Below are 26,823 nucleotides of genomic sequence, written 5' to 3'. Positions count from 1 at the left end.
AGTAAATGATCAAACAGAAAGAAAAATCACGATGTAATCTCTATGTGGCAGTTACCTTTAAAGGGGTTGTCCAGACAAAGCTAAAATGTTATCGTCAGCTTGGTAAGTTAAAAAGAAACAAACAAAACTGTACTCAGCTGCCAGCGGCCTGTGCTGGGTCCCAAAAAGTGCCAGGGGGGTGAACATCTCAAGCCACTGGGAATAATTTAATTTTGCCCTGACAACGCCTTTAAAGTGTTTGTGCCAAGTTTATAACTTACCAGTTGTCAAGGGTCCGACAGCTGGAACCCCCAAGGATTCAAGAAACATGGATTTTGTAGAACCCTTTCTGAATAGAACAGATGTTGAACGTGCACTTCTCCGCTCCATTCATTCCCTGTTAGGCTGTTGGGGATTGCCAAGTATCAGCACTGTACATTGACTTCGGAATTTAATGCAATGTAGGAACTGAAATCTACAATACGTATTGACCGCACACAATATGCCATGGACATTTTATATCTGGAGTTGTCGCTGCAGCATTTACATGTAAACACTGTAAACTGTAAAATGCAGCAAATTTGCAATTTGCAAATTCCAGACGGTAAATCCGGTACAAATACGTCCTGTGTGTGAACATATCCTAAATCCTTGCAAAACTTGTAAATGATCCACCTATTGCAGATGTCACATTTGTTTATTCATCCTTGACATTTTTACCACGACTTCCTTAAAAACTCAGAAAATGCTTATGCTGAAAATAGCGGCAAAAATGCGAAATGACGACATGCAAATAAGCCATTATTATCAGTCCTTCAAGATCCCTCATAATTAGCATTGAAGACTATGATGTCCCTTTCAGGATACATGTGGGTTGATTGGCACGACAAATTTTTTTTCATGCACTTTCCAAAAACTATATGAACACAGCATGTGAATAAACGGTGCAGCTGATAACATCTGTGTGGACTACACAATATAGATGCATACTCAGCTGAGCATGCAGGGAAAAGGAACGAGCAGCAGCTTATCTCTCAGGGGAAAAAAACAGACATTCTAATTCAACATGTCAATCATTCTCTCCCTGACCACATTTCTTAAGGGCCTGTCACACTAAGCGATATCGCTAGCAATATCACTATAACGTCACTGGTTTTTGTGACGTTATAGCGATATTGCTAGCGATATCGCTGTGTGTGATACTTATCTCCGACCGGCTCCCCCGCTGGTTATCGCTGATCGCGCGAGAGCGTCCTGAACCGTTTCTCGTCGTCAGCTTCCTGCTGGGCTTCCTGTAGCGCCGACGAGCGAGGCATGGACGCGGGCGGAAGGACGTCAGGATCGCCTCATCTGACAGGTAAGTAGCGACCCCCAACCCCTGCTATGTCGCTGGTGAGATCTGCCTGTGTGGCAGCTCACTAGCGACTACTTAGCGATGCTCAGCAATCCTGACCGCGTCATATCGCTGGTTGGGATCGCTGGTGCATCGCTAAGTGTTTCAGTGGTTAGCACTGTTGCTGTGCAGTGCTGTGGTCCTCGGTTCAAATCCCACCAGGGTCAACATCTGCAAAGAGTTTGTATGTTCTCCCCGTGTTTGCATGTGTTTCCTCCGGGTTCTCCAGATTCCTCCCACAAAGACATACTGATAGGGAATATAGATTGTGAGCCCCAATGGGGACAGTGATGATGATGGTTGTAAAGTGCTGCAGAATATAATGGTGCTATATAAGCAAAGCTATAATAATTTAAATGTATAACACACACACAGAAATACAGTTGTGATCAAAAGTTTACATACCCCGACAGAATTTTTGCTTTCTTGACCTTTTTGTTAGAGAATATGAATGATAACACCAAAACTTTTTCTCCACTCATGGTTAGTGGTTGGGTGAAGCCATTTATTGTCAAACTACTGTGTTTTCTCTTTTTAAATCATGACAACCCAAAACATTCAAATGACCCTGATAAAAAGTTTACATACCCTGGTGATTTTTGTTAGTAATCTGGTTTCCACAATACCTATGCAGGAACACAGATCCTCACATTTGTCTCCAGAGGCTAAGTCCTTCATCCCTTCTTCTGAGCATGCTCATGGGATGAGCTCCCATTGGACTTCAGGAGCCAGGTGCTCAGGTCCTGCTCCTGATTCCATTGGTTATGCTCAGGGCTCTGGAGATTTCCGGCAGGTCCCGTACGCTATAAAAAGTGCGCATGGCCGTTCCGCCATGTGCTAGTATTTTTCATACTGCTGCTGTGTGTATGGTAATGGATGCTTGGACTGGTGGATGACTTATTATGAAACCCCTTCCCTCTGATATTACGATTGTGTGAGTGATTGGGCAGCCGCCAGTAGCAGCGCTAGCGCCAGTGCGCTCCAGCCATACCTTTTGCAGCAGATAAGCGTCCTGCATTGCGCCAGCGTCCTTGCAGTGTCTTGCTTGCGGCTCTGTTCACGCCGCGCTGCGGTTGCAGCCTCCCGGGTGTTCGCAGTTGCGACACCTCGTACCTTAAGTTTTACGGTAGGTCTAGAGTGGATAGTCCTGGTGTTTAAGGCTATTTCTGTGACCTTTAATACCGTGTCCACATCGCTGAAGTCTGTTACCCTAAACAGATTCAGCGGTATTTATGTTGTGTTAGCAGCTCTGTGCATATAACAGAGTCTGCTTTGGTGCACTGACTGCAGCTAAAGTCCTGTGCACATCACCGCCTGAGTGCCCTGCCTCTTTCAGCAGCGGTTTTGTCATCTACCGCACGGTGGACCCCGAGCCGTGAACGTACTTTATTTTAATTTTATTTAGTGCGTTCCACCGCTCATAACAATTATGGCCTGATAACATGCACAGTTGACACAAATGGCTTTGACTGGCTACTAAAGTTAGCATCCTCACCTGTGTGACCTGTTTGCTTGTAATCAGTGTGCGCGCATAAAAGCTGAGTGAGTTTCTGGGATCCAGACAGACTTTTGCATCTTTCATCCAGCCACTGACGTTTCTGGATTATGAGTCATGGGGAAAGCAAAAGAATTGTCAATGGATCTACGGGAAAAGGTAGTTAAACTGTATAAAACAGGAAAGGGATACAAAGATATCCAAGGAATTGATAATGCCAGTCAGCAGCATTCAAACTGTGATTAACAAATGGAAAATCTCAGGTAGACCAACAAAAATGTTGCCCACAACTGCCAGGAAAATTGTTCATGATGCAAAGAAAAACTCACAAATAACATCAACTGAAATACTGGACTCACTGAAAACTAGCGGTGTGGCTGTTTCAAGATGCACAATAAGGAGGCATTTGAAGAAAAATAGGCCGAGCCTTTACTGCTCAAATGCCACAAAGTATCTCGCCTACAATATGCAAAACAGCACAGAGACAAGCCTCAAAACTTCTGGAACAAGGTAATTTGGAGTGATGATACCAAAATTTAACTTTTTGGCCACAACCATAAATGTTACATTTGGAGAGAGGTCAACAAGGCCTATGATGAAAGGAACACCATTCCTTCTGTAAAGTACGGAGGTGGATTGCTGATGTTTTGGGGATGTGTGAGCTACAAAGGCACAGGAAACTTGGTCAAAGTTGGAGGAAAGATGAATGCAGCATGTTATCAGCAAATACTGGAGGCAAATTTGCACTCATAGGCCCGGAAGCTGACGATCCAAAACACAAGGTCAAGTTAACCTGCCATTGGCTATAGTAGAACAAAGAGAAGGTTCTGGAGTGGCCATCTCAGTCTCCTGACCTCAATGTCATTGAGCCACTCTGGGGAGACCTCAAGTGCGCAGTTCATGCTAGACAGCCCAGGAATTTACCATCTGAGAAAATAAAGAACCTCATCCATAACTACCACAAAATACTTCAAGCTGTCATTGATGTTAGAGGGGGCAATGCACAGTATTAAGAAATGGGGTATGTGAACTTTTGATCGGGGTCATTTGGATGTTTTGGGTTGTCATTATGATTTATAAAGAGAAAACACAGTAGATTAACAATAAATGGCTTCACCCAACCACTAACCATGAGTGGAGAAAAAGTTTTGGTGTTATCATTCATATTCTCTGAAAAAAAGGCCAAGAATGCAAAAAATCTGCCGGGGTATGTAAACTTTTGAGCACAACTGTAAAAATGTCATAAATTTAGACATTTGTATAATTGTAATCACATTAAGCAATTTTGTTCCATACCATCTTGCTACTAAAATACATTTGGGCTTATTTATCAAGTAAAATGTGCCAAAATTGAGGAATAAAGTGCACCCCCCAAAAAAAATATTGTCTTTTTTGACTTGTTATATATTTATGTTGTGCTTTAGACACTTTTTACGACATGTCTGACAAGAGGGTGTACTTTGTGTGGTTTAACATGCAATCATAATCGTAAGGTGCCATAATTGTGGTTCACATTTCAGGCAACAAGTAAGCCAATGGATAGCTGGTATAAACTTAGACCAAATGGTCTTAAAATCAGACTGATTTATCTAACAACATGAACATTTTTGATAATTTTGGTGCATTTTAAGACTGTCTATTGTAAGCATTAATCAGTTTTCAGAAATATGCCTTATTGTATAAATGTAGACCGGATTTTTTCTGCAGAATGCGCCTGGGTTTTACATACTCCATTCAGATGTACTGAATGTCATGATCCATGCTGGATCAGGACAGATAAAAGCACAGGTAACCTTTTTTTTTCTCAAGCTGTGCTTAGAGATGTTTTTGCCCCCGGTGGCCATTTGGATTATTGCACTGTGGTGTCGTTTGTTCTAAGTTTGCCCCCGGTGGTGGTGAGCGTCATTGCACTCGGTTTCTTTAGTTAAAGGGGTTGTCCGGGCTTTTCACATAATCTCAGTACATATCTGGGCTGCAGAATTATGACAATAAGTAATTTACTTTCTGTTACTAGTTTGCACGGTTTTCTAGATATTCTGAACAGAATGTCCAAGGGGGGGGGTGTTATGGCATTGAAATGAGAACTAGTTGTAACCTCCTACTCTACTCCAAACATGCCCTCTATAGCAACAACCCCACCCTCCATAGCTACAGGCCCTCCCCGTCCACATGAAGCAGCCCTCATCACACAGCAACAAATTCTTCCCCTCCAGCAGCCTCAGTGCAGAGAGCTGCTCCTCCCTCAGACACACACTGAAGTTATCTATGGAAAGTGAAACTAGTGAGGAGTGAAAATCGTCCTGTATTCTGGGATACTCCATGATTACAATGCATAACTCATTATCAGTAATTCCTTCCCTCACTGTTCCAGGCTGCTGGCAGCAGTGAGAACAGACTGTGTGATGGCCAGTGATGGGGGTCTGCACATGTTTATAATGCAGGTGTGATTGCTGGCTCTGTTATAAAGAGTCACAGGTGTTGCAATCAGCGTTGGTGATAGTATTCATTTCAACCATCCTTGCTGGAGGAAGGAGCTGGAGAACGTTCCTTGCAGCACTGTCTTAGCCCTGGTGTGGAAGGAGTCAGAGGGAATTTCCTTGCAGCGTTTCAGGAGGAGAGCTGCATTCTGGTGTGGCCTCTGGTGCCAGGAGCAAGTGCAACAGAGTAAAGCTAAGTGGTGTATCCCTGTTTTTGTTTTCACTTTGTGTGTATTAGTACAGTGGTGGGGCCAGTGCCTGCGCCACCCAGCTCCCTAGCAAGGGATAGGTGTAGGGTGTGCTAGGGCGACAGGTATCCTGAGCGGCGCCCGGTGCGGAACCGGCATAGGGAACGTTAGGGACTCAGTGGAGTGCAGGAGGTCTCCACGTCCCCTTTCCCTATTGCAGGGCCCACTGTTGTAACTGTTTTCCCTTCAGGAGGAGAGCTGCATTCTGGTGGTGGACTTTGTTGCCAGGAGCAAGTGCAACAGAGTAAAGCTAAGTGGTGTATCCCTGTTTGTGTTTTCCCTTCGTGTGTATTAGTACAGCTGTGGGGCCAGTGCCTGCGCCATCCAGCTCCCTAGCAAGGGATAGGTGTAGGGTATGCTAGAGCGACAGGTATCCTGAGCGGCGCCCGGTGCAGAACCGGCATAGGGAACGTTAGGGACACTGACTCAGGGGAGTGGAGGTCTCCAAGTCCCCTTTCCCTATCGCAGGGCCCACCGTTGTAACTGTTTTCCCTTCCCCTTGTCTTGTTGTTTTAGTTACCGACCTGTGGGCTGTGTCACACAGGACTGTATCACGTGCCGCGTCTTGTTGTTTACAGTTACCGGCATGCGGGTCGCGTCACACAGGACGGGGTATCGTGACACTGAACAGTTGCAGAATAATAGATTTCTTGTCGATTTTCCTCTGAAATATCCTCCAATTTTTCAAATTTTTTTCCTTAATGTTTGCAAACCAAGTGCTCCTAAGTAGGCCAAATTTTTTTTGTTTTTATTTCTACTGCCTTTTGCTGTATTTATCTTTGCTCTTGATGCTTTCCTTCTTCATATGGTTGAGGATGGAGTATACCTTAAATTTTTTTCAAAGAGGATTGATGACCTACTATAAAAGTAGTGGACAACATCTTTATCGTAAGATACATATATGATTAATTGCTGATGATGTATAAAGTGAACTGACACTGTCGTTTGATCTCTTCCTGGATCATACTGGGCACTGGTTAGGACTATTTGTATTGTCGATCATCTCTTTGTGTAAAAGATCCTTGGGATCTCTGCCAGCTCAAGGTCATGAACCGCTCCTGCTGGCGATTCTGCTGCTTTTGGTGACGCCACGTTGACAGAAAAGTCTTCTCTTCCGCTCTACTGTGTTGACAGAGAATTACTGCCAATGTCACGCTGATTGATAGCTAGCTGCCCACTGCCTTAATGCAGTAAGCCGGCTGTCAATCAAGATGACGTCAGCAGTCATGCCCCGTCGGAAAAGGAAGAGCTGCTCCTTTCACATGGGGTCAAATAAAGCAGCAGAGTCACTGGCAGGAGTGGCTGTGGCTGATCTGAGTTGTTGTCAGGCAGGTAGGTAGCAACTACATGAAGAAAAAAAAAAAAAAGAAATAATCCCGGATAACCGCTTTAATGAACATTGTGATATGTGGAAAAAAAAAAATTATCAATAATGTTAAAAAATGTCACATACCTGATAAAAACAATTTTCCTTAATTTTTATTTAAAATTCATTTAAATCCCTCATTTCTTGCTTAAAAGTCCAGACTTTAACTTCAAACTCTGTAAATTGTGTCAGAATTGAAAGCTTATCCTTAAAGCCCCCTAGTCTTGCAGAAAGCTATGCATTGCTTTTGTAAGCGATTATCTTACAGGTCTAAGAAGGAGGCGATCGTAGAAGAAACGACACGCAAGTAGGAACATATCTGTTTATTTTTTGCTTTACAATGCATCAGATTTCTCATATATTTCTTTCACAGGAATTCTGCTCACACCCCACCAGCATAAAAATCACATCATGGTAACGGCAAGATCCAGATTACAAATGTAAAATAAAACGATTGATACAATCCGAAAATATAATACAATATGAAACATTTAAAAAAAAAAAAAGCCCATAGAAATCACATGCAAGGCAATGAAGCAAAAAGCGAGGAGCGGGTGCAAACCCCACATCTTTCAAAACAGTTCATGGCTGCTGTCCAAACCGTATATGGAGTCTTAGAAATTGTAATCAAAGGCAGGTATTTTTTTTTATCAATTCATCCTACAGATATCCATGTATTAAAGAAAACATACATAAAATATTACACGTTGTGAACAGGGGTGTGTGCCATGTGCATTCTGTAGTATTAAATACAAACCAAAGTGAAAAGTTAGTCACCCAGTGACCAAAAAAATTGCCAAGGATCAGAATAAATATGTTCTAATCACGTTCCGGAATTATTGTAATCCCTTATATCATCTTTTTCTCATTCTAATGTGATTTTGTGCTTAGAGTAAAAAATGAAGGCATCATATAAGAAAAAGTGTCACATATGTTTGTGATAAAAGTCTAGTATTTAGGAACCCGATGGTCTGTGAAGTCATATAAACAAAAATTAGTTCCGTCACTCTGGTAGTCTATCGGGTGATCTGAGGAGTGGGACTGGTGGATCATAATAATAATTATTTTTATTACTCCCTACAGAGTTCCCTAGTAGGGTATTATATCCCGAACACAAGATGTTCAAAGTATGACTTCGCTTGATTAACCACATTTATAGTAATAGATCCCTACATGATAACTCGTAAAGTGATAACCTAGCGCTATGTTATGTCCTCACTTTTTGATCGGTGATAGACTGACTTTTGAGACCCCCCCCATTGATTCTGAGAATGAAGAGGATGCAGCGCTGGTGTAGTACTAGTTCCCATTTACCGTAGCTGTTCCAATTTAAAGGGGTTTTCTCAAAATAATTTTTTTAGGAGCGCACCGCTCTCCTGCCTCACAAGCTCCCTGAAGTGCACTCCTGACTATTGAATGTTTGGGCCAGTTGAGGCTTTAATCGGAACTGCACATTCTCTAATGCAGCGAGCAGACGCAGCGTTGCCTCTGTAGCATCGAAGTAGCGCAAGTGCACTAAAGCTAACAAGATCCAGACACTTTTGGAGCAGCGCATACAAGCTCTATGGAAAAGAAGTTGTAAGTACTGCACTCCTTGCCTAGAAAACCAGCCACCTCTGATAACACTGTAGAGGCGGCTGGTAATTTAGGTAACAAGCAGTAAACAAAATTTAAACATCCCTCCATTTTTGAGATTTTTAGTAACAAGTAAATTGCTTGTTTTTACAAGCACTTTCTAATTTTAACCAGTTATCATATCGAGACAAACAATTCAGTGAATGAGCTGGTTGCATTTTACCAGAGTCTCGAGGTTGGGTGCACCGCCAGGGAAAGATTAATACAAGGGATGCTTGCTGTATTTTTCTTTAATTTTCAGAATTATTAGGGGTCCCTCAGGATGGTACCCCACTAATAATAGTGTTATATCCTTGCAATATTATATCACTCTATAAGATTGGAAAGTGAATGTATTAGTGAATTAAAGTGGAATCTCATCCCAGACCAGAGTATTCAGTAGCTTGATAACTTCCATAATCTGGTACCTCAATAGCATTGTGGATGGCAGATAATCAAAATTCTGCTGTCACTTGTCGCATCTTTTACAATTCTGAATTTGCGTTATTTTTCAGAATTCTACTCTGTTGAATCTTGTGACTATTAAAATGGGATTAACTTTCATCATTACCTTTAACGGAATCGGAATTGTGAAACCCAGCAACCCTGCTGTTATTTCAGTAACTGAGGGTAAGTGGCGCTACCTAGTGGTATTAGCCAAAATTACACTTTTAAAAAACATAAATAGACTTTATTAATTCTTTTTGCAATAAATATATATATATTTTTTTTTACCAATCTTTATAAGACATATGTTACAGCAATGAACAACTTGTTTTAAAAACGGTACTGCACAGGCACAAAAAGAAAGCCCTGTAAAATGTTTTAGACACATCGCCACCGGCATGCAACAAGAGTACCTAAAATATAAAATGCAGATAGGAAAATAATACATAACATGAGGTTTGAATGGTATGAGAAGAAAGCCAATACTGAATATTATGCTCTTCACCTGCATATATCATATATTTTTTTTTTATATACTATGTCAAGGGAAATCATCAATAAATAATAAATCTGTATATTTTTTTCAGTTTCTACTATATTTGCACTATGCATAGTTCCAGTATTTAAAAGAAGCTTTGACAATCAGTCAGTGTGCTCAAAATCAAAGTGGTTATAAATTAGTATTCTCATAGAACAGTCAGAAACGTAGCTATAGAGGGGGGCATAATCGCCAGTAACATCTGAGTCCTGGTGCCTGGGGGGGCAAAACTTCCCACCTGGTACTACAATATTTCCCTTCCTTCCTCCAACTCAGGCTTCGGTGCCTCTGGCATGATGACGACGACGTCACGTGAGACCTAGTAAGTGCAAGAGGCATCAAAGAGAAGTCAGGGAGGAAACGAGTCAACGTAGGACCCGACAGGGAGCTGTGGTGCCAGAACAGGTATGTATATTTTAACCCTTCAGTTTATTATGCTCCGAGGTAAAATTTTGAGCGAATTTGCCAAATCGAGTTTGGTCTGTTTGGCACATCTATGATTAATAGACAATGAGAACTTTCTGTCTTCTATATTTTTGTTTACCATATAGTTTAACATACAAGTATTTACCACATTTATATAATAATTTAAAAGAACACTTAACCTAGAAGTGGTGGCAATTTGAAAGAGGTGGTGGGAACAAGTCATCCCTGGTGGTGGGAACAAGTCGACCTTTCCGGCTTCACCCTGCTCTGCCTGCACACCCCGGGGATGTCTGTCACACAGCGGTGGGTATGCTTCTATATTGATTGACAGTAGAGGTAAGCAAACCTGAACAGTAAAGTCGTTGTGTTTGTTGCTGAACTCTAAAATGGACTTCGGAGAGAAGTCCGGGTTCAGAGTTCGGATTCTGAGGCGAGACAGAGAGAATATTTTACAACACCAAAGTTTTCACTTCTATGGGGTTTGGGTTCAAGTTTGGGTAGAGATCTGGTACCCGAACGGAACATTGGACTCAAGTTCGCTTGAACCCAAAATTCAAGTCCTCTCATCTCTACTTGACAGCATTCCTGGACTTGTCTGGTGACCGCAGAGTCAAATAAACCTACATGTAACCTTTACAGAAAATACAGGCATCATTAAATGGGGTGTTCGGAGGCAGGTAGAGTTCCTCTTCTAGGGGAAGAGCTTGATGTCAGGGTCCCTTTTGAATAAGAGATCAAGCATCCATTCCTCACTGTTAATCTTCAGCATTTTCTACATGACACTGAACTATTCAGATTAGTAGAAATCCTGCAGACAACACAGGTTAGTTTCTAGCTGTGTAGTCTTTTGCCCTATTGCAGATAGGGCAGTGGGGAGAGGCTCCTGCTGCAGCCACACATAGCATAGTAAGAGGAGGGAGGATTATATGGCTGATCTTCTGAAAGACAGAGATTTTTTTTTATATATTTCTTATTTACAACTATAAACTGAAGCAAAATAAGACTAAAGTAGATTTTTTTTGTTTTCTTCATTCTTTTTCTGTATTTAGTGTTCCTTTTAAGTAGTATTTTGTACAAAATTGAAACACTGTTACTTTAGAAGACTGAGGTCCCGTTACACTAAGCGATATCGCTATGTGTGATACTTACCTCCGACTGGCTCCCCCGCTGGTTATCGCTGATCGCGCGAGAAGGTCCTGGACCGTTTCTCGTCATCAGCTTCCTGCTGTGGAGGCGAGCGACGCGTGGACGTGGGTGGGAGGACGTCTTCATCGCCTCGTCTGACAGGTAAGTAGCGACCCCCGACCGCTGCTATGTTGCCTGTGTGGCAGCTCACTAGCGACCACTTAGCGATGCACCAGCGATCCTGACCGCGTCATATCGTGGTCAGGATCGCTGGTGCATCGCTAAGTGTAACGGGACCCTTACATAAAACGTAGCAGTGGTATCTGTTTTGACAGGACACTTCAATTATTTTTACTTGTGGAATCTTCTGCATCCAGTAAATGCCGGGGTCTGGATGGATAGATCTCTTGTAAGATGATAATTTTTTTGCTTCCCTTATGTACATAGACAAGTAACAGAACAAGTTCTGCATTTGCATTACCGGTTTAATAATATGACGTTGCCCCTCCAGGCTTCCAACGGCAAATCGCCCTTTAAAAGAAACCTACCAGAAAAATAAATGAAGAATAAATACCTTTAATGGACATTAAAAATATGAAAAGCATGTTTCACTGTGTTACTTATATCCAGAGACATGATCACATAAAGTTACGAGCCTCCAACTTAAGGCTGCACTACTGAGCGATTGTAATCCACAATACCGCTGCCAAAAATCAGAACAATCACTCTCTGATAAGCTGTAGCCATATCTACAGACACAATTGACGCTACTAAAGCCAGTTAAGAAATAATTAATGTTATGGGATGGTTTGGCTTTGTAGTTAGTCTACATGGCAACACTGTATCTGACAGAAGTCATCAAGTGGACATGTTGTCACCACAGTCTTTCAGTAGTGCAGCCTCAAGTTTTGGGACTGTAGCTTCAAACGCTCATATTTCAAAGTAAAAAAAGAAAAAAAAAAAAAAAAAAATTCACATTTTTAACCCCTTGGTGTGTACTGCAACAGTTTAATAACATCTTAGTTGATGCCGTCATAATTGTAATTTTAAAAGGTTAGAAAAAAATTAAAAATGGTCACATGTCAAAGGGTTAATGTACACTAAAGGCCAGTTTTTATTCATCACGCCCTCCCACAACATACGCGAAATCCAGAATTTTACGATGCATTTCTGTGCTTTTCATCGATATAATTATATCACTTTATTTATCCTTCCATTGATAACATTCTTTAATCCCTTATTCTCGTCTCTAAATGTGTAGATTTCAATAAATAGAACTTTTCTTTTCGCACTATAGCGGTATATTGTTATGTTAGATACCTATACGACGGCATACACTCGCCGTTACCTCCCATTGTAAAAATAAGATATCACAGTATATACACATACCAACATACAATTGGAAAAAAATATACTCCACCGTATATATACCTTATGCCATATAGACGTACTTGTGACCAAAAGAACTTGATAGCCAAATCACATAGGGTTTCCTGATGTGTACGCCGAACATTCAGCACAAAATGTGTTAAGCGTAGAGACCGACAATGGGGTAAACTGTGATTTAAAAAAATATTTCCCTATCGTGATCATTGCGAGACAGAACCCCTTATCTATTATATAGTAAAATAGAATATTCCTATCTTATAAGAATCGTATATACAAGATCACTTTGTTTAATGCACTGACAAAATCGCTATTCGTTTTCCCTTTAAACATAACCTGAAAATTAGATGTAAAAAGTTAAGCATTGAAGCTCCTACCAGTCCTGAGAAGAGTAGGTCCTGTTACTGCATTAGATGGTCACTGACTATATAATTTTACCCATTCTGCCATGATCAAAGGCGATGGACGTCACTTTTACATATGTTATTAGCTACTTTTATTTAACACAATTGAACTACGGTAAGTTTCAGACTGCAATCTTAATTTCCTTCGTTCATTTCAGCCCCCTTGATATAGTTTGCAGCCTGATTCAAATTTCAGAGTTTTCTCATTTGTGAGTGTCTCTCTCAGCAATATAGGCTGGATTTGTGTATGGACATGTATTAGTACAGTTTTAATTCTGCACTCGTTTTCTCTTAAAGTGCTTTCCTCTATATCTATAAACTATTTTCTCTGCCCTGCTTGAAATTTTTTTCCCCTGTGTCCATGCTGTGAAAAACTGTGTATAAACCCCTCCGTAACAGAAGAGAGTGTCTCTCTCAGCAGTATAGGCCGGATTTGTGTATGGACATGTATTAGTACAGTTTTAATTCTGCACTCGTTTTCTCTTGAAGTGCTTTCCTCTATATCTATAAACTATTTTCTCTGCCCTGCTTGAAAAGTTTTTCCCCTGTGTCCATGCTGTGAAAATCTGTGTATAAACCCCTCTGTAACAGAAGAGAGGGGAGAGCAAAAAGAGTTCTCAGGAGCAGGAGTTCTGATTTTTTTTAGCTATATTTGGAACTTACAGAAATTCTGCAGTAGCAAATTAAGAATTAAAAAGATTCGAAACAAAGGTGTGGATAATACAAAATCCCAGTAGCAAAGATCATCACAAACAGCGGTGAATACTTAGTACTGAACACCACCTACAGGCATTAGCCCATGGAAAACTCCAATATATATATATAAACAAACACAGAAAGAAAGGAGTCTATATCCACCTATAAAATTCCATCATTATTTATTAGTACTCACAAAATACTGTATAAAAAGCCCACGCGAAACGCGCGTAGGGGCACAGTGTGTGGTGTTCCTGACAGCAAATGGGTGAGCAATGATATGGAGGTTATGACCTGAGGACTGGTAGCAGGGCACTTGTTTGAAATTCACACCTCACTTGAGGATTACTTCACTCATGCTATTCAGTATCCTATGGGGCCTCTGGGAGATAATGGCACTGGCTGTAGATATGCTAATTATGTTTGCGGTTAGTGACCCTGCACATAGTTGCACCTTGGTCTCTTTGTAATGCATTTGTCATACATGTGGTTGTTTATCTTTGTCTGTGGATTTTTATACAGTATTTTGTGAGTACTAATAAATAATGATGGAATTTTATAGGTGGATATAGACTCCTTTCTTTCTGTGTTTGTTTATATACAAAGGTGTGGATAGCCTTTAAAACATTTCTCCCACCTTCATAAATGGGTTTGTCATCTAGTATTTGTAAATACAAGTAATTTTGCAATTTACTGCTTATTAAAATTTTCAGTCACTCTTGAGATATTAACACTTTTGCTTAAAGCTTGTTGCCTTGGAGACCGACCACCACTGTTAGAGAGTAGAAAATCTGCAGTGCCTAAAATCTCTTTTCCATAGAGCTTGTAAGGACTGTTTTAAAGCTGACCAGGATCGCCATAGCACACTATTACCTCCAAATTACAGCCAGCTTCATTGCAGTGTTTGCAAGCTAGACAGCAACAGTGGTTGGTCTCCTAGGCAACAAACTGTAAACAAAAGAAAAGTGTTAATATCTCAAGAACAGTTGCAAATTTTAACAAGCAGTAAATGAAAAAAGTGCTTGTTTTTACAGCCACTGTCCAAAAATGTACATACCGTACATACTAGAGTATAAGCCGACCCGAGTAAAAGCCGAGGCACCTAATTTTGCCACGGAAAACTGGGTAAGCTTATTGACTGGAGTATAAGCCAGGTATGCATTGTCCCCTCATCCCTGTCCAGCTATGCATGGCTCCCCCGTCCTGTCTTGGTATGCATGGCTCCCCCGTCCTGTCTTGGTATGCATGGCTCCCCCGTCCTGTCTTGGTATGCATGGCTCCCCCGTCCTGTCTTGGTATGCATGGCTCCCCCGTCCTGTCTTGGTATGCATGGCTCCCCCGTCCTGTCTTGGTATGCATGGCTCCCCCGTCCTGTCTTGGTATGCATGGCTCCCCCGTCCTGTCTTGGTATGCTTGGCTCTCCCGTCCTGTCTTGGTAGGCATGGCTCCCCCGTCCTGTCTTGGTAGGCATGGCTCCCCCGTCCTGTCTTGGTAGGCATGGCTCCCCCGTCCTGTCTTGGTAGGCATGGCTCCCCCATCCTGTCTTGGTAGGCATGGCTCCCCCATCCTGTCTTGGTAGGCATGGCTCCCCCATCCTGTCTTGGTAGGCATGGCTCCCCCATCCTGTCTTGGTAGGCATGGCTCCCCCATCCTGTCTTGGTAGGCATGGCTCCCCCATCCTGTCTTGGTAGGCATGGCTCCCCCATCCTGTCTTGGTAGGCATGGCTCCCCCATCCTGTCTTGGTAGGCATGGCTCCCCCATCCTGTCTTGGTAGGCATGGCTCCCCGGTCCTTGTCCTGCTATGCATGGCTCCTTATTCCCTAACCTACTCACCCTCCAGCGTGCCCTCGCAGCATCTCGGTGGTCCCGGCACCTTCGAGCATCTCGATTGTTCCGGCTTCCAGCAGCACTGCCGACGCGATCACGTGATGCCGCTCATTAAGGTAATGAATATGCGCTCCATGCCTATGGGAGTGGAGACGCGTGCATATTCATTACCTTAATGAGCGGCGCCATGTGATCGTGCAGGAAGAGCTGCTGGAAGCCGGAACCATCGAGATGCTGCGAAGGTCCCCGGGACCACCGAGATGCTGCGAGAGCACGCTCGTGGGTGAGTAGGATGTCTTCTGGAGGCAGAAGCCGGCGGCTGTCGCTGTGTGCTGCTATAAGAGAAATGAATATTCATTTCTCTTTAGCAGCGGGCACAGTTACAGCCGCCGGCTTCTGCCTCCTGTGACCCGCTGCTCTGCCGCTCTCCCACCGGCTTTCTGAACAATTGACTCGTCTATAACCTGAGGGGGGCGTTTTCAGCACAAAAAAAATGTGCTGAAGAACTCGGCTTATACACAAGTATATATGGTATATGAAGATGGGAATTACACATTGAGTCATTGTGACTGTGCATTGTGTGATGTGGTTGCCTTGTTTAATGGGTTTAGGCTGTGCTAATGAACCAAGGCTGGCATTGGGTGATAGAAAACATGTAACCGGACTTTCCAATGGACACATGGTAACAGTGGCCTATTGTAGCTATGTCAATAGCATACTAGTGTAAGAGGACAGGCAAGGGATATATTCAGAGAAATTAACTTAGAGACATTTTTTTTTCTTTGAGTGAAAATGGAACTAATAGTCCAAGTAATAAAATAAAACAATTAAATAAAAAAAAGCTGGGACGGCAAAACCACATGACTAAGTTATTCGTAGATTTAAGAACAAAAATAAAAAATGGTACTTAAATACTCTAGGCCAAAACTGAATACAAGATAAATATAAAAAAAAGTGAAAACTTTTATTATCCTGAGGAAAAAGTACATAACAAAACGGGGGAAGGAGTTTAGATTGCACCGAAGCTACGGCCGTTTCGCAGTGATGTCCGCTTCTTCTGGCCCAAAAGAAGCGCAGATCAGCACGAAACAGCCGTAGCCTTAGTGAGTGCTATCCTGTTCTTACTATATTTATTTTGAAAATTGAATTCAATTTCCTAAGATTTTAAAGAAGAACCTGAGTTATTGTGGGGGAATGGAAAGGTATTACTCGCAGGACGCCACAGCCTCCGTTCAACTCAATAGAAGCGTGACTCTACGAGTGCCGAAAATTCTGCACTGAAAACAGAACTAAATGTTCTTAGAATGAGTAGGAGAACTCGAACTGCCAGAGCTCTTTTCTGAAAGGTTAAATAGATCGTTTGTCCTATGATTTAAGTACTGTATATGGCTTAGGATCAGCCTCCAGCCTAAAGAAAGTAAATAAACCGTAACGTTTCCTGATCTGGCTGCAAACACATAGATCCAATCTCTAGCTCTGTAAATGATGGAATGTAAGCATATATCCTGCACACTTATTACAAAAGTACACACACATTCATGTTTTATAAAATATTATAGAAAGTGTTTTTTTTTTTCTTAAAGTAACGCTCTATCTTTGAAGCCACTCTAAATAAAATATTAGGAAACAGTGTAACTAACAATTTACTAATGAAATATTATTAAAAAAATGCTCCTTTTAGCCCCCGGCTGGTGTGAAACAAGCTTTCCTGATTATACAATGTCTCAAATTCAGGATTGTAAAGTGAAGCACTCACCAGACCCTAGAACGACCATTATTATTAGCCAGTGCCGTAGCTTACGTCCCTTGCCCTTCATCTTAACCTTGGTCCCAAAATCGTTCCGACAGTTGCTAAAATATTTCACATTGTCATAACTTAGCTTGCAGAGTAGTTGTATCCAATCGGTAGTTATCCAGCTGTTGCAAAACTACAACTCTCATTATGATGCGTTTTTGCCTTCAGGAAAACTCACTGGATATTTGGAATTCCTAGCAGCCTTGCAATTTAAAAGAATTTTTATCAAAATTGCAATTAATCCTCTAAACGTACGAAAACTTGTTGATCAATGGAAGTCAGATCATAGGGACACTCGGCACTCCCGAGAAAGGGGCTCTGGAACCCCAAGGACGTGAGCCACCTTTGTGTTGAATGGAGAGAAGGTGCACATGCTCCATCTCTGCTCTATGGGACTGGCAGAGAAAGCCAAGAATAGCGCTCCGCCATATTCACCAAGATAAACAAGACAGAAGAAGAATCAACGCCTTCGAAATGTGGTGCTGGAGAAGGCTGTTATCAATACCATGGATGGGAAGAAGAAGAAACAAATCGATCTATTAACCAATAAAAGCCACACATGTCAATGGAAGCAAAGATCACCAAGCTACGACAGTCCTCATAAAAGAGCGCAACCAATAGTCCTCATAATAGTGCACAACTGACTGTCATCATAACAGCGCAACGGACAGTCATCATAAAAGAGTGCAACTGACTGTGAATATAAAAGAGCGCAACCGACAGTTATCATAAAAGAGCGCAACTGACAGTGAATATAAAAGAGCGCAACCAACAGTCCTCATAAAAGAGCACAACCAAGTCATCATAAAAGAGCGCAACTGACAGTGAATATAAAAGAGCGCAACTGACAGTTATCATAAAAGAGCACAAACGACAGTCCTCATAAAAGAGCGCAACTGACAGTCACCATAAAAGAACGCAACCGACAGTCACCATAACAGAGCACAATCGACAGTCATCATAAAAGAGCGGCAACCTGATGGCTTAATATAATCATAATAATGGTGGAGAAGCCCCTGGTGGACCTATCTAGGCTTGCACAAGATCGATCTTCCTACAGAGAGTTCTTCCATCAAGTCGCCATGGCTCAAGATCGAGCTGAAGGCTTATTATTATTAATAATAATAATTAATAATACTTTCACCAATCCAATAGACAATAAATGAAGCAGAAGTTGAGAATGTACACCTCCATTTGATTCATGATGGGGCTCTACAGAGCCCATTCCCGGAGTTCCAGAGCCACATTTTGGGATCACTTGGGGTCCCAGCACTCAGTCGTCCAGTAATCAATAGGTTACGGTATGTCCTACTTTATGGATCTGCGATAATGTGGAAAAAATCCTTAAGTGTCCATCTCTAAAAAGAGTAGTTGTATTAATAACATTGCGCCTCATGTAATAAAACTAGTGCAAACCAAAAGTTCAGCCATTGCCCGTGGCATAGACTGGCGCTCTCATTTTTCTAAGGCAGTGACCTGTTTGGCTGCTTACGGACAACTGCTTCCCTTTTTGGTCTGTGCTAAATGTTATACTTTGGGACAATTATGTAAGGAAACAGCTATCTAATTAATGATATATCATTGACCCCCAATGGTGGACGTTGCTTGGTCCACCTTTGATGAAGGAGCTTTACATTTTTACATTTATATTGCAGCATGAAATTCAGACACTATACAGAAAAGGGTGCTAGCCCAATCACATTTTCTTATTTATGCCATTAAAAAAAACAAAACATTGGCATATAAGAAAATGTTTGGTTCCATAATATACATGCCATATTATAAATAAATATATACATTATTTTACATCTACCTCTTCCACACCTGGAAGGCTTTTTGTATTGGAATCTTTGTCATACTGAAACGGATGTAGAACCAGAAGCGTACATCATTTTGTTATTTGGTAGCAGAGAAAAATACAAAAGCAGAAAACCATCGACGAGATAAATTAACAACAAAATAGATCATATGAATTAGTCCTGTATATAAAGCGGGTTCAAGTCCATCACTTGAAATTGGCGTAATCTGAAAATATGTCAATAAAGTCTTGTACCACTTTGTAGCAGAATTCATACTGTTCCTGCAAGAGAGAAAATGACAAGTTAACAGGTATACTCCAATTATGCCATTAGTCTTGACTAATACATTCCTACCGTTTTGTGTCTACAGCTCCATTGCAGTGCTATGTAAAAGACGACAATTAGGCCCCATGATGTTGGATTTTGTAGTAATATTCCCTTTCATATGTTCCCTACTTCTTGCTAACAAGCCGAATTTAGCAAGACCACATGACCTGTCATTTGGAAAGGAAAAATATTGTAACAGTTCATACGCACCGGGCGGTGGTACGATGCTACTGCCAATCAGTAAACCCTTACTGATTGGCGATTATTTAACCCCTTAACGACCGCCGAGACGCCTTTTAAAAGCGGCAGTTAAAGGTACTTAATCCTTTTTAACGGCGCTGAGAAATAAGTGTATAGTGCCCCCCCAGAGTCGGAATTTCTCCGGGGTCTCAGCTACCAAGGTTAGTCGAGACCGCAGAGAACATGAATCGTGTGGCTTTTACTGATCCCAGTGTTGCGATTGCCGTTATTAACGGAATAACAGGGACCACAAAAAAAAAAGTCAGATTTCCCATTTAATTTCTCGCTCTTCTGATGTGATCGCACATCAGAGAAGAGAGAAATGGATTCCACCAATTCCTCTCCCTGTACTTTTGGTGTCCCTGAACCCTCCTGCATCCCCAGCTCCTGTCCCCCGGCATCTTCTTCCAGGAAGAAAATGTGGGGTGCATGCGCTGTGCGCCCGCTGAGATCTGCCAGCCGGCACCTGGCAAAAATAGGAAATTTTTCCTACTGGTTCATTTTGATCACTGTGATAGGGTCTATCACAGTGATCATAATAAAAAAATAGCAAATCAAACCCCCCTTTATCACCACCTTAGTTAGGTAAAAATAATAAAATTAAAGAAATGTATTTATTTCCTTTTTTCTGTTAGGGTTGGGTTAGGGTTGGGACTAGGTTTAGGGCAGGGCCAAAGTTAGGGTTTGGTTAGGGTTGTGGTTGGGATTAGAGTTAGGGGTGTGTTAGGGTTAGATTTGTGGTTATGGTTAGGATTAGGGGTGTGTTGAGGTTGTGGTTAGAATTATGGTTAGAGTTGGGATTAGGGTTAGGGGTATGTTGAGGTTAGGATTGGAGTTAGAATTCGGGTGGTTCCACTGTTTAGGTACATTTAGGTACATCAGGGGGTCTCCAAACATGACATGGCGTCATCATTGATTCCAGCCAATTTTGCATTCAAAAAGTCAAATGGTGCTCCTTTCCATCTGAGCCCCGACGTGTGCCCAAACAGTGGTTTACCCCAATATATTGGGTATTGGTGTACTCAGGAGAAGTTGCACAACAAATTTTGTGGTCCATTTTCCCCTGTTACCCTTGTGAAAATAAAAAAAATTGGTTCCAAAGTAAACTTTTTGTGAAAAAAGTAAAACGTTCATTTTTTCCTTCCACATTGCTTTAGTTCTCGTGAAGCACCTGAAAACTTCTTGAATGTGGTTTTGCGCACCTTGTGGGATGCAGTTTTTGGAATGGTGTCACTTATGGGTATTTTCTGTTATATTGACCCCTCCAAACTCATTTCAAATGTGAGGTGGTCCTTAAAAAAATGGTTTTGTAAATTGTTGGAAAAAATGAGAAATCGCTGGTCAACTTTTAACCCTTATAACGTCCTAACAGAAAAAACATGTTTCCAAAATTGTGCTAATGTAAAGTAGACATGTGGGAAATGTTATTTATTAACTATTTTGTGTGACACCACTCCCTGATTTAGGGGTAGAAAAATTAAAAGTTTGAAAATTGCAAAATTTTCAGAATTTTTGCCAAATTTCCATTTTTTTCCATAAATAAACACAAGTCATATCCAAGAAATTTTACCACTCACATGAAGTACAATATGTCACAAAAAAACAATCTCAGAATCAGCAGCTGAGAATGATGATCTTTTGCACTGCCCAAGTCATTCAATGATTGTTCATCCGATGATTGGGCGCCTGTTTACACTGCAAAGATAATCGTGAAACGAGCATTTTTATCTTGCACTGTAAGGCTGCGTTCACACGTCGCGGTTTTTTCGCGTTTTCGCGGCAGTTTTAAACAAGCGATTTTGCCGCGAAAATGCGAAAAATAAGCATCCCATGCAATCCTATGGGATTCCGCAATGCTGTGCTAATGCTGCGTTTTTTTCCGCGGCGGAATCGCTTCGCGGTAAAAAACGCAGCATGCTCATTAACTTCGCGGAATTGCGGCGATCCCGCACCCATAGGAATGCATTGTTCTGCTTACTTTCCGCATGTGGCTGTGCCCACCATGTGAAAAGTAAGCAGAATATTTGCGGATGGTACCCACTGTCCGGAGGAGAGGAGACTGTCCTCCGGGCTGTGGGTACCATATCCCTGTAAAAAATAGAATTAAAATAAAAAATATTGTTATTCTCACCTTCTGGCATCCCGCGCAGCCTTCCCGCCTCTTTCCACGCTCTTGGCATCTTCCGGTCCCAGTAATCCTTTACGAGAATGACCGCGATGAAGTTGCGTCTCGGCAGTGCGACGTCTCGCGGTCACTCGCGCACAGGATTACTGGGACCGGAAGATGCCGGGAGCGTGGAGAGAGGCGGGAAGGCTGTGTGGGATGCCAGAAGGTAAGAATAACAATATTTTTTATTTTTTTAATTATTTTTTACATCATATTTTTACTACTGATGCCGCATAGGCAGCCTCAATAGTAAAAAGTTGGTCACACTCATCAAACACTATGTTTAACGAGTGTGACCAACCTGTCAATCAGTTCTCCAAGCGATGCTACAGATCGCTTGGAAAACGCAAGCAATTCTGCAAGCTAATAACGCTTGCAAATCGCTAGTTTTTCCGCAGGAATTTAAAATGCGATTTTCCCGCGAAATGGAATTCTGGAATTCTCGCGGTAACTTCCGCAAGAGTTCCGCTACGTGTGAACCCAGCCTAAATGTAGCTTGGATGAGGACGGTAAAGGAGGTGATCGGAAATGTGGAGCCAGAATGTAAAACCGTTATCTCAAAGTGGAAAGAATTTCATAATCTGAGGGTCCATTTACAGAGCAAGATTATCGTTAAGGAACGCTCTCAAAAACGCTCATTTCACAACAATCACAGTCTAAATACAGGCTGCCGATTAACCAATGAACAAGCAAAACACTTTTTCCTCTGATGAAAAATCTTTTATGCTGCACAAAAGATCATTGTTCTCGATAGCTGGTCATCCGATGTTAAAAGGTATATGTCAGCAGATTTTTAGCCATGGAATTTGAAAGCTGCATAAAGTTGGGGCAGAGAGGCTGATTCCAGCGATGTATCACTTACTGGACTGATTAGTGTAGCTTCAATAGAATCCCTGTAGACGTAGCAGAATTCGGAATGCTGAGCTGTGACTAACTACATCCACACACCTGATTGGCTGCTTCCTGTGTACACTGTGCATAGCGAACAAGCTGCCAATCAGTGGTAGGGGCGGGGTTACACAGATTAGCCTGACTGGTTGGCACGTGACATGTAGTCCGGTAGAGATAATCTACTGCTGATAAAACACTGATTGTATTGAAACTACAGCAAGCTGATGAGCAAGTGACATCTTTGGAATCAGGCTCTCTGCCCCTAAATTATGCTGCTTTTATATCAAATAGCAAAAACCTGGTGACAGATTCCCTTTAACAAGACTCATGCTGTCGAGAAAAATGGCAGCCTATGCGAACCGAATGATCTACTGCAAATCGTTCAGTGCGCAATGTTAAGAGAGTGTTCTGTCTGTGTAAGCAGGCTATTAAATGACTGCTGATCGGTAAATATTTACTAATCTGCAATCGCTTAATGCCACAAGTTCGTGGAGTAAATCAACCACAAGGATTATCCATGTTTGGGTAATGGTGTAGCATTCGTTGCCGGCTACTAACGCCCCCTTAAAAAGCAATGACCCCTCCTGAATTCCCTTTTTGTGTCATGGGTTATCTCTTTTAATTGGCAGTGTCTCTCAACGATAAGAAGATAAAAGGTAGTTGCGGTATACAGTAAAAAGAAAAAAGTAATGAATGTTAAAATCCCCTGCAGTGCCTCCGCAGGTGACCTGAAGCATTACACAGTGGTCATTAGACTTAATGAGCTGTCTATGTAATGAATGGACCTGATGGCTCCTCCAGAATGCGGAACGCTCTATTATTAACTTAGGATTCCTTTTCTAAACAGGATAGCGTATTGTAACCACAGGCAGAGGTACAGATAAGGTGGTGGATTAACTTTTAGGAAACTCTATCTAATATTTATCATCTAAGCCATTTTTTTGAAACACATTTATGTGGAACTAGCTGAAGAGCCCGGCGCTGCCCGGGCATAGTAACTAACTGTGGTTAGTTATAGCAAATTATAATTATCCTCCATCCCATAGGCCCGTGCCCATATACCCATCATACATATCCACGATCCCATAGTCGAGGGCCCATATACCCATCACACATCCTCCATCCCATAGTCCCATGCCCATATACCCATCATGCATATTCGCCAGCCCATAGTCGAGTGCCCATATACCCATCACACATCCTTCATCTCATAGTCCCATGCCCATATACCCATCATACATATCCTCCATCCCATAGTCCCGTGCCCATATACCCATCATACATATCCTCCATGCCATAGTCCCGTGCCCATATACCCATCACACATCCTCCATCCCATAGTCAACCATTAGGACATCATAATGAGCGGCGGGGCTTGCAACCTATGATGACATCGGCTTGATATACACACACACTTTTTCCCCATTATGTAGATAGGGGCAAAATTTTTTGGTGAATTGGAACGCGCGGGGTTAAAACTTCACCTCACAACATAGCCTAGGACACTCTCGGGGTCCAGACGTGTGATTGTGCCAAATTTTGTGGCTGTAGCTGCGACGGTGCGGATGCCTATCCCGGACATACACACCCACATACACACACCTGAGCTTTATATATTAGATTAGCGCTTCTCCTGCACACAAGGTAGCTGTATACAATGAGGCCATATGACTCCCCAGTATGTGGCTGCACAATGTCCGTGTGCTGCTTCACAGCCTCAGGGGCCTATTGAAGAAGATATTCTCCCTTTAATGCAAATCAAATAGAAATAACCTCCATGTGTCTTAGAATGAGGCAAACTCATGCACAGCGAGGGTCTATACAGCCGTGTGGGCATACAATATGGCCAGATGCACAAGCCCTTGGGCAGCACTAATTACAGCTTTATGGGTTATAGTGCAAACATGTTTTTTTTTCTTGGCATTTTTTTATATAATGAGTTACTAAAGACAAGCCTCCACTCACCAGTGTTTGCACCATGTGCGGCCGCTGCATTCGTAAACTTTTCACAGTCTGAAAAACATCAAGTAGCCCCTCTGCTTTCACTCGCTCCAGGATATTGCTAAGGGCAATGAATGTCCCCGTTCTGCCAGCTCCAGCACTAGAAAGGAATACACAAATCATGCATCAAATCTGGCAAAGCTTCTTTCCATGTTTTATGTCAAGGTGTATTTAGCTATAGAACCTTTTTTTTTTATTAATTTCCTCTTTTTATGCCAAAGTCAAAGTTGGCCTCTTGTTGTCTCCTCCAATATTTCTGTCTCTCTTAGGCCGGTTTCACATGTCCTGATTATTTCCGGTACCGGATATGTCAGTGTCCCTGTCTGTAAAACTTGCGGCACACGTGTGGCAACCATGTGCCTCATCAGTACCACACGGACGGACACCAGGGAAGAAGCGGTACAGTAAGCGCTGTTCCCCGGTGCCGAGGATCAGCGTGAGCAGGGGAGAATGATGAGAGTTATATTCAACTGAGAACAATGACAACAGGCAGCGGCTGATTTGACTATTACTCCCATCAGCCTACACCTGCCACCGCTAATAACAGTGACAAGTGGTATTCCTCACCCGCCACCTGCGCTATCTCTATACATAAAAGTGAATGTATGTATGTATATGTGTGTATGTATCACCAACCAATCACGAAGCATCTTTCATTTCACCAGAGCTGTTTAAAAGAAGCTGTGCTGTGAATGGTTGCTATGAGCAACAGTTTTCCTTGCAACCAATCACTAAGCAAAGGAGCTGAGCTGTGATTGTTTGCTACGAGCAATAGTTTTCCAACTCCACGACAACACCTCAGCAGACATTGCCATGGTGGGAGAAATCTAGCATCCCCGGGAACATAAGCTCCAAGCCATTGTCTGCCCCCAGAAAGGATCAGAGAGCACAGGACAGAAGTGAATCCCCCCTCCCTGCCCATATGCCCATATATTAGGGGTAGTAGTCCGGTGGCTCTGACGGGATGATGTGGGATATTAGGGGTAGTAGTCCGATGGCTCTGGCTGACGGGATAATGTGGGATATTAGGGGTAGTAGTCCGGTGGCTCTGGCTGACGGGATGATGTGGGATATTATAGTGAATGCGGCTATGCGGAGTGGGCGGGGCTGTACTCGCACCTTTATTTATATATATATATATATATATATATATACACAAATAATCATTATAATTTGTTATAACTAACCGTAGTTAGTTACTATGCCCGGGCAGCGCCGGGCTCTTCAGCTAGTAAATAAATAAATGAAAAAAATGGTGTGGGTTCTCCTGTATTTTCTATAACCGGCCAGGCAAAACTCACAACTGGGGGCTGCAACCCTCATCGGTCAGCGTTAGCAAGGCTGTTTATCAAGAATAGAGGGGTCCCCATGCTGTTTCCTTCCAAGATCTTTCCTTCAACTCCCAAATGCGATCACTTGCCCGATCCTGTCACCTACACCTCAAAAAACCTCTAGGATTCAACCTTTTCTTACCTGTAATTCCGCAAAAACTCTTACTGTTACTCTTACCCATTTTTGTCTGGACTATTGCAACTCTCTACAAATTGGTCTCCCTCTTACCAAACTCTCCCCTCTCCAATCCATCCTGAATGCAGCAGCAAGGTTCATTTTCCTCACCAACCGTTACACCGATGCCTCTTCCTTGTGCCAGTCATTGCACTGGTTGCCCATATGATACAGAGACCAATATAAAGTTATCACTTTCAACCATAAAGCTCTTCACAGTTCAGAACCACCCTACATCTCCTCCCTCACCAAAGACTACCCCCCTTACCTGTGCCCTCCGTTCTGATAATGCCGTAAAACTAAAATCCTCAATAAACCGAGCCTCTCACTCCCGTCTCCAAGATATCGTGCGTGCTGCGCCAATTCTTTGGAATGCGTTACCCATAAGAATTTTGTTAATTCCTAATACCCACACTTTCAAGCGTGAACTAAAAACATATATTTTAGACTTCCCTGTTGCCCAACCTTACTTATCCAGCTATCCCCGTTTCGCCCATACAACATGTTCTTGAAAATCATGACCCTAGTAGCATCTGTTCATACACCCTCCATGCACTTAATAGCCCTCTGTGTCTGTACTATGTACATACTGGCTGGTGACCGGCTTGTGCAGCGCTAGGTGCAGACACTAATTAGTATATTATTGCTGTGTTGTACAATATAAGCATATTTCAA

The 26,823-nt window shown here is 42.2% G+C and overlaps 1 protein-coding gene across 3 annotated transcripts in view; it reads right to left on the bottom strand.

The window, feature by feature from the left end:
* Window positions 1–7,266: 7,266 nt before the first annotated feature.
* The window catches only part of PTPRE (protein tyrosine phosphatase receptor type E), a 228,061-nt gene continuing 208,504 nt past the window's right edge, over window positions 7,267–26,823 (bottom strand). For all 3 annotated transcript variants that reach the window (XM_073546345.1, XM_073546346.1, XM_073546344.1), the window contains exons 19-20: window positions 24,607–24,742; window positions 7,267–19,297 (exon numbers count right to left, since the gene is read on the bottom strand). In XM_073546345.1, coding sequence (XP_073402446.1) covers window positions 19,223–19,297; window positions 24,607–24,742 — 211 coding nt within the window. In that variant the 3' untranslated portion in view covers window positions 7,267–19,222. The remainder of the gene's footprint in view (window positions 19,298–24,606; window positions 24,743–26,823) is intronic.

This window comes from Dendrobates tinctorius, unplaced genomic scaffold (assembly GCF_039654945.1).
Source record: "Dendrobates tinctorius isolate UK_male_01 unplaced genomic scaffold, ASM3965494v1 ptg000147l, whole genome shotgun sequence".
Taxonomy (NCBI): Eukaryota; Metazoa; Chordata; class Amphibia; order Anura; family Dendrobatidae; genus Dendrobates; species Dendrobates tinctorius.
This window is presented reverse-complemented; position numbering and strand designations above follow the sequence as displayed.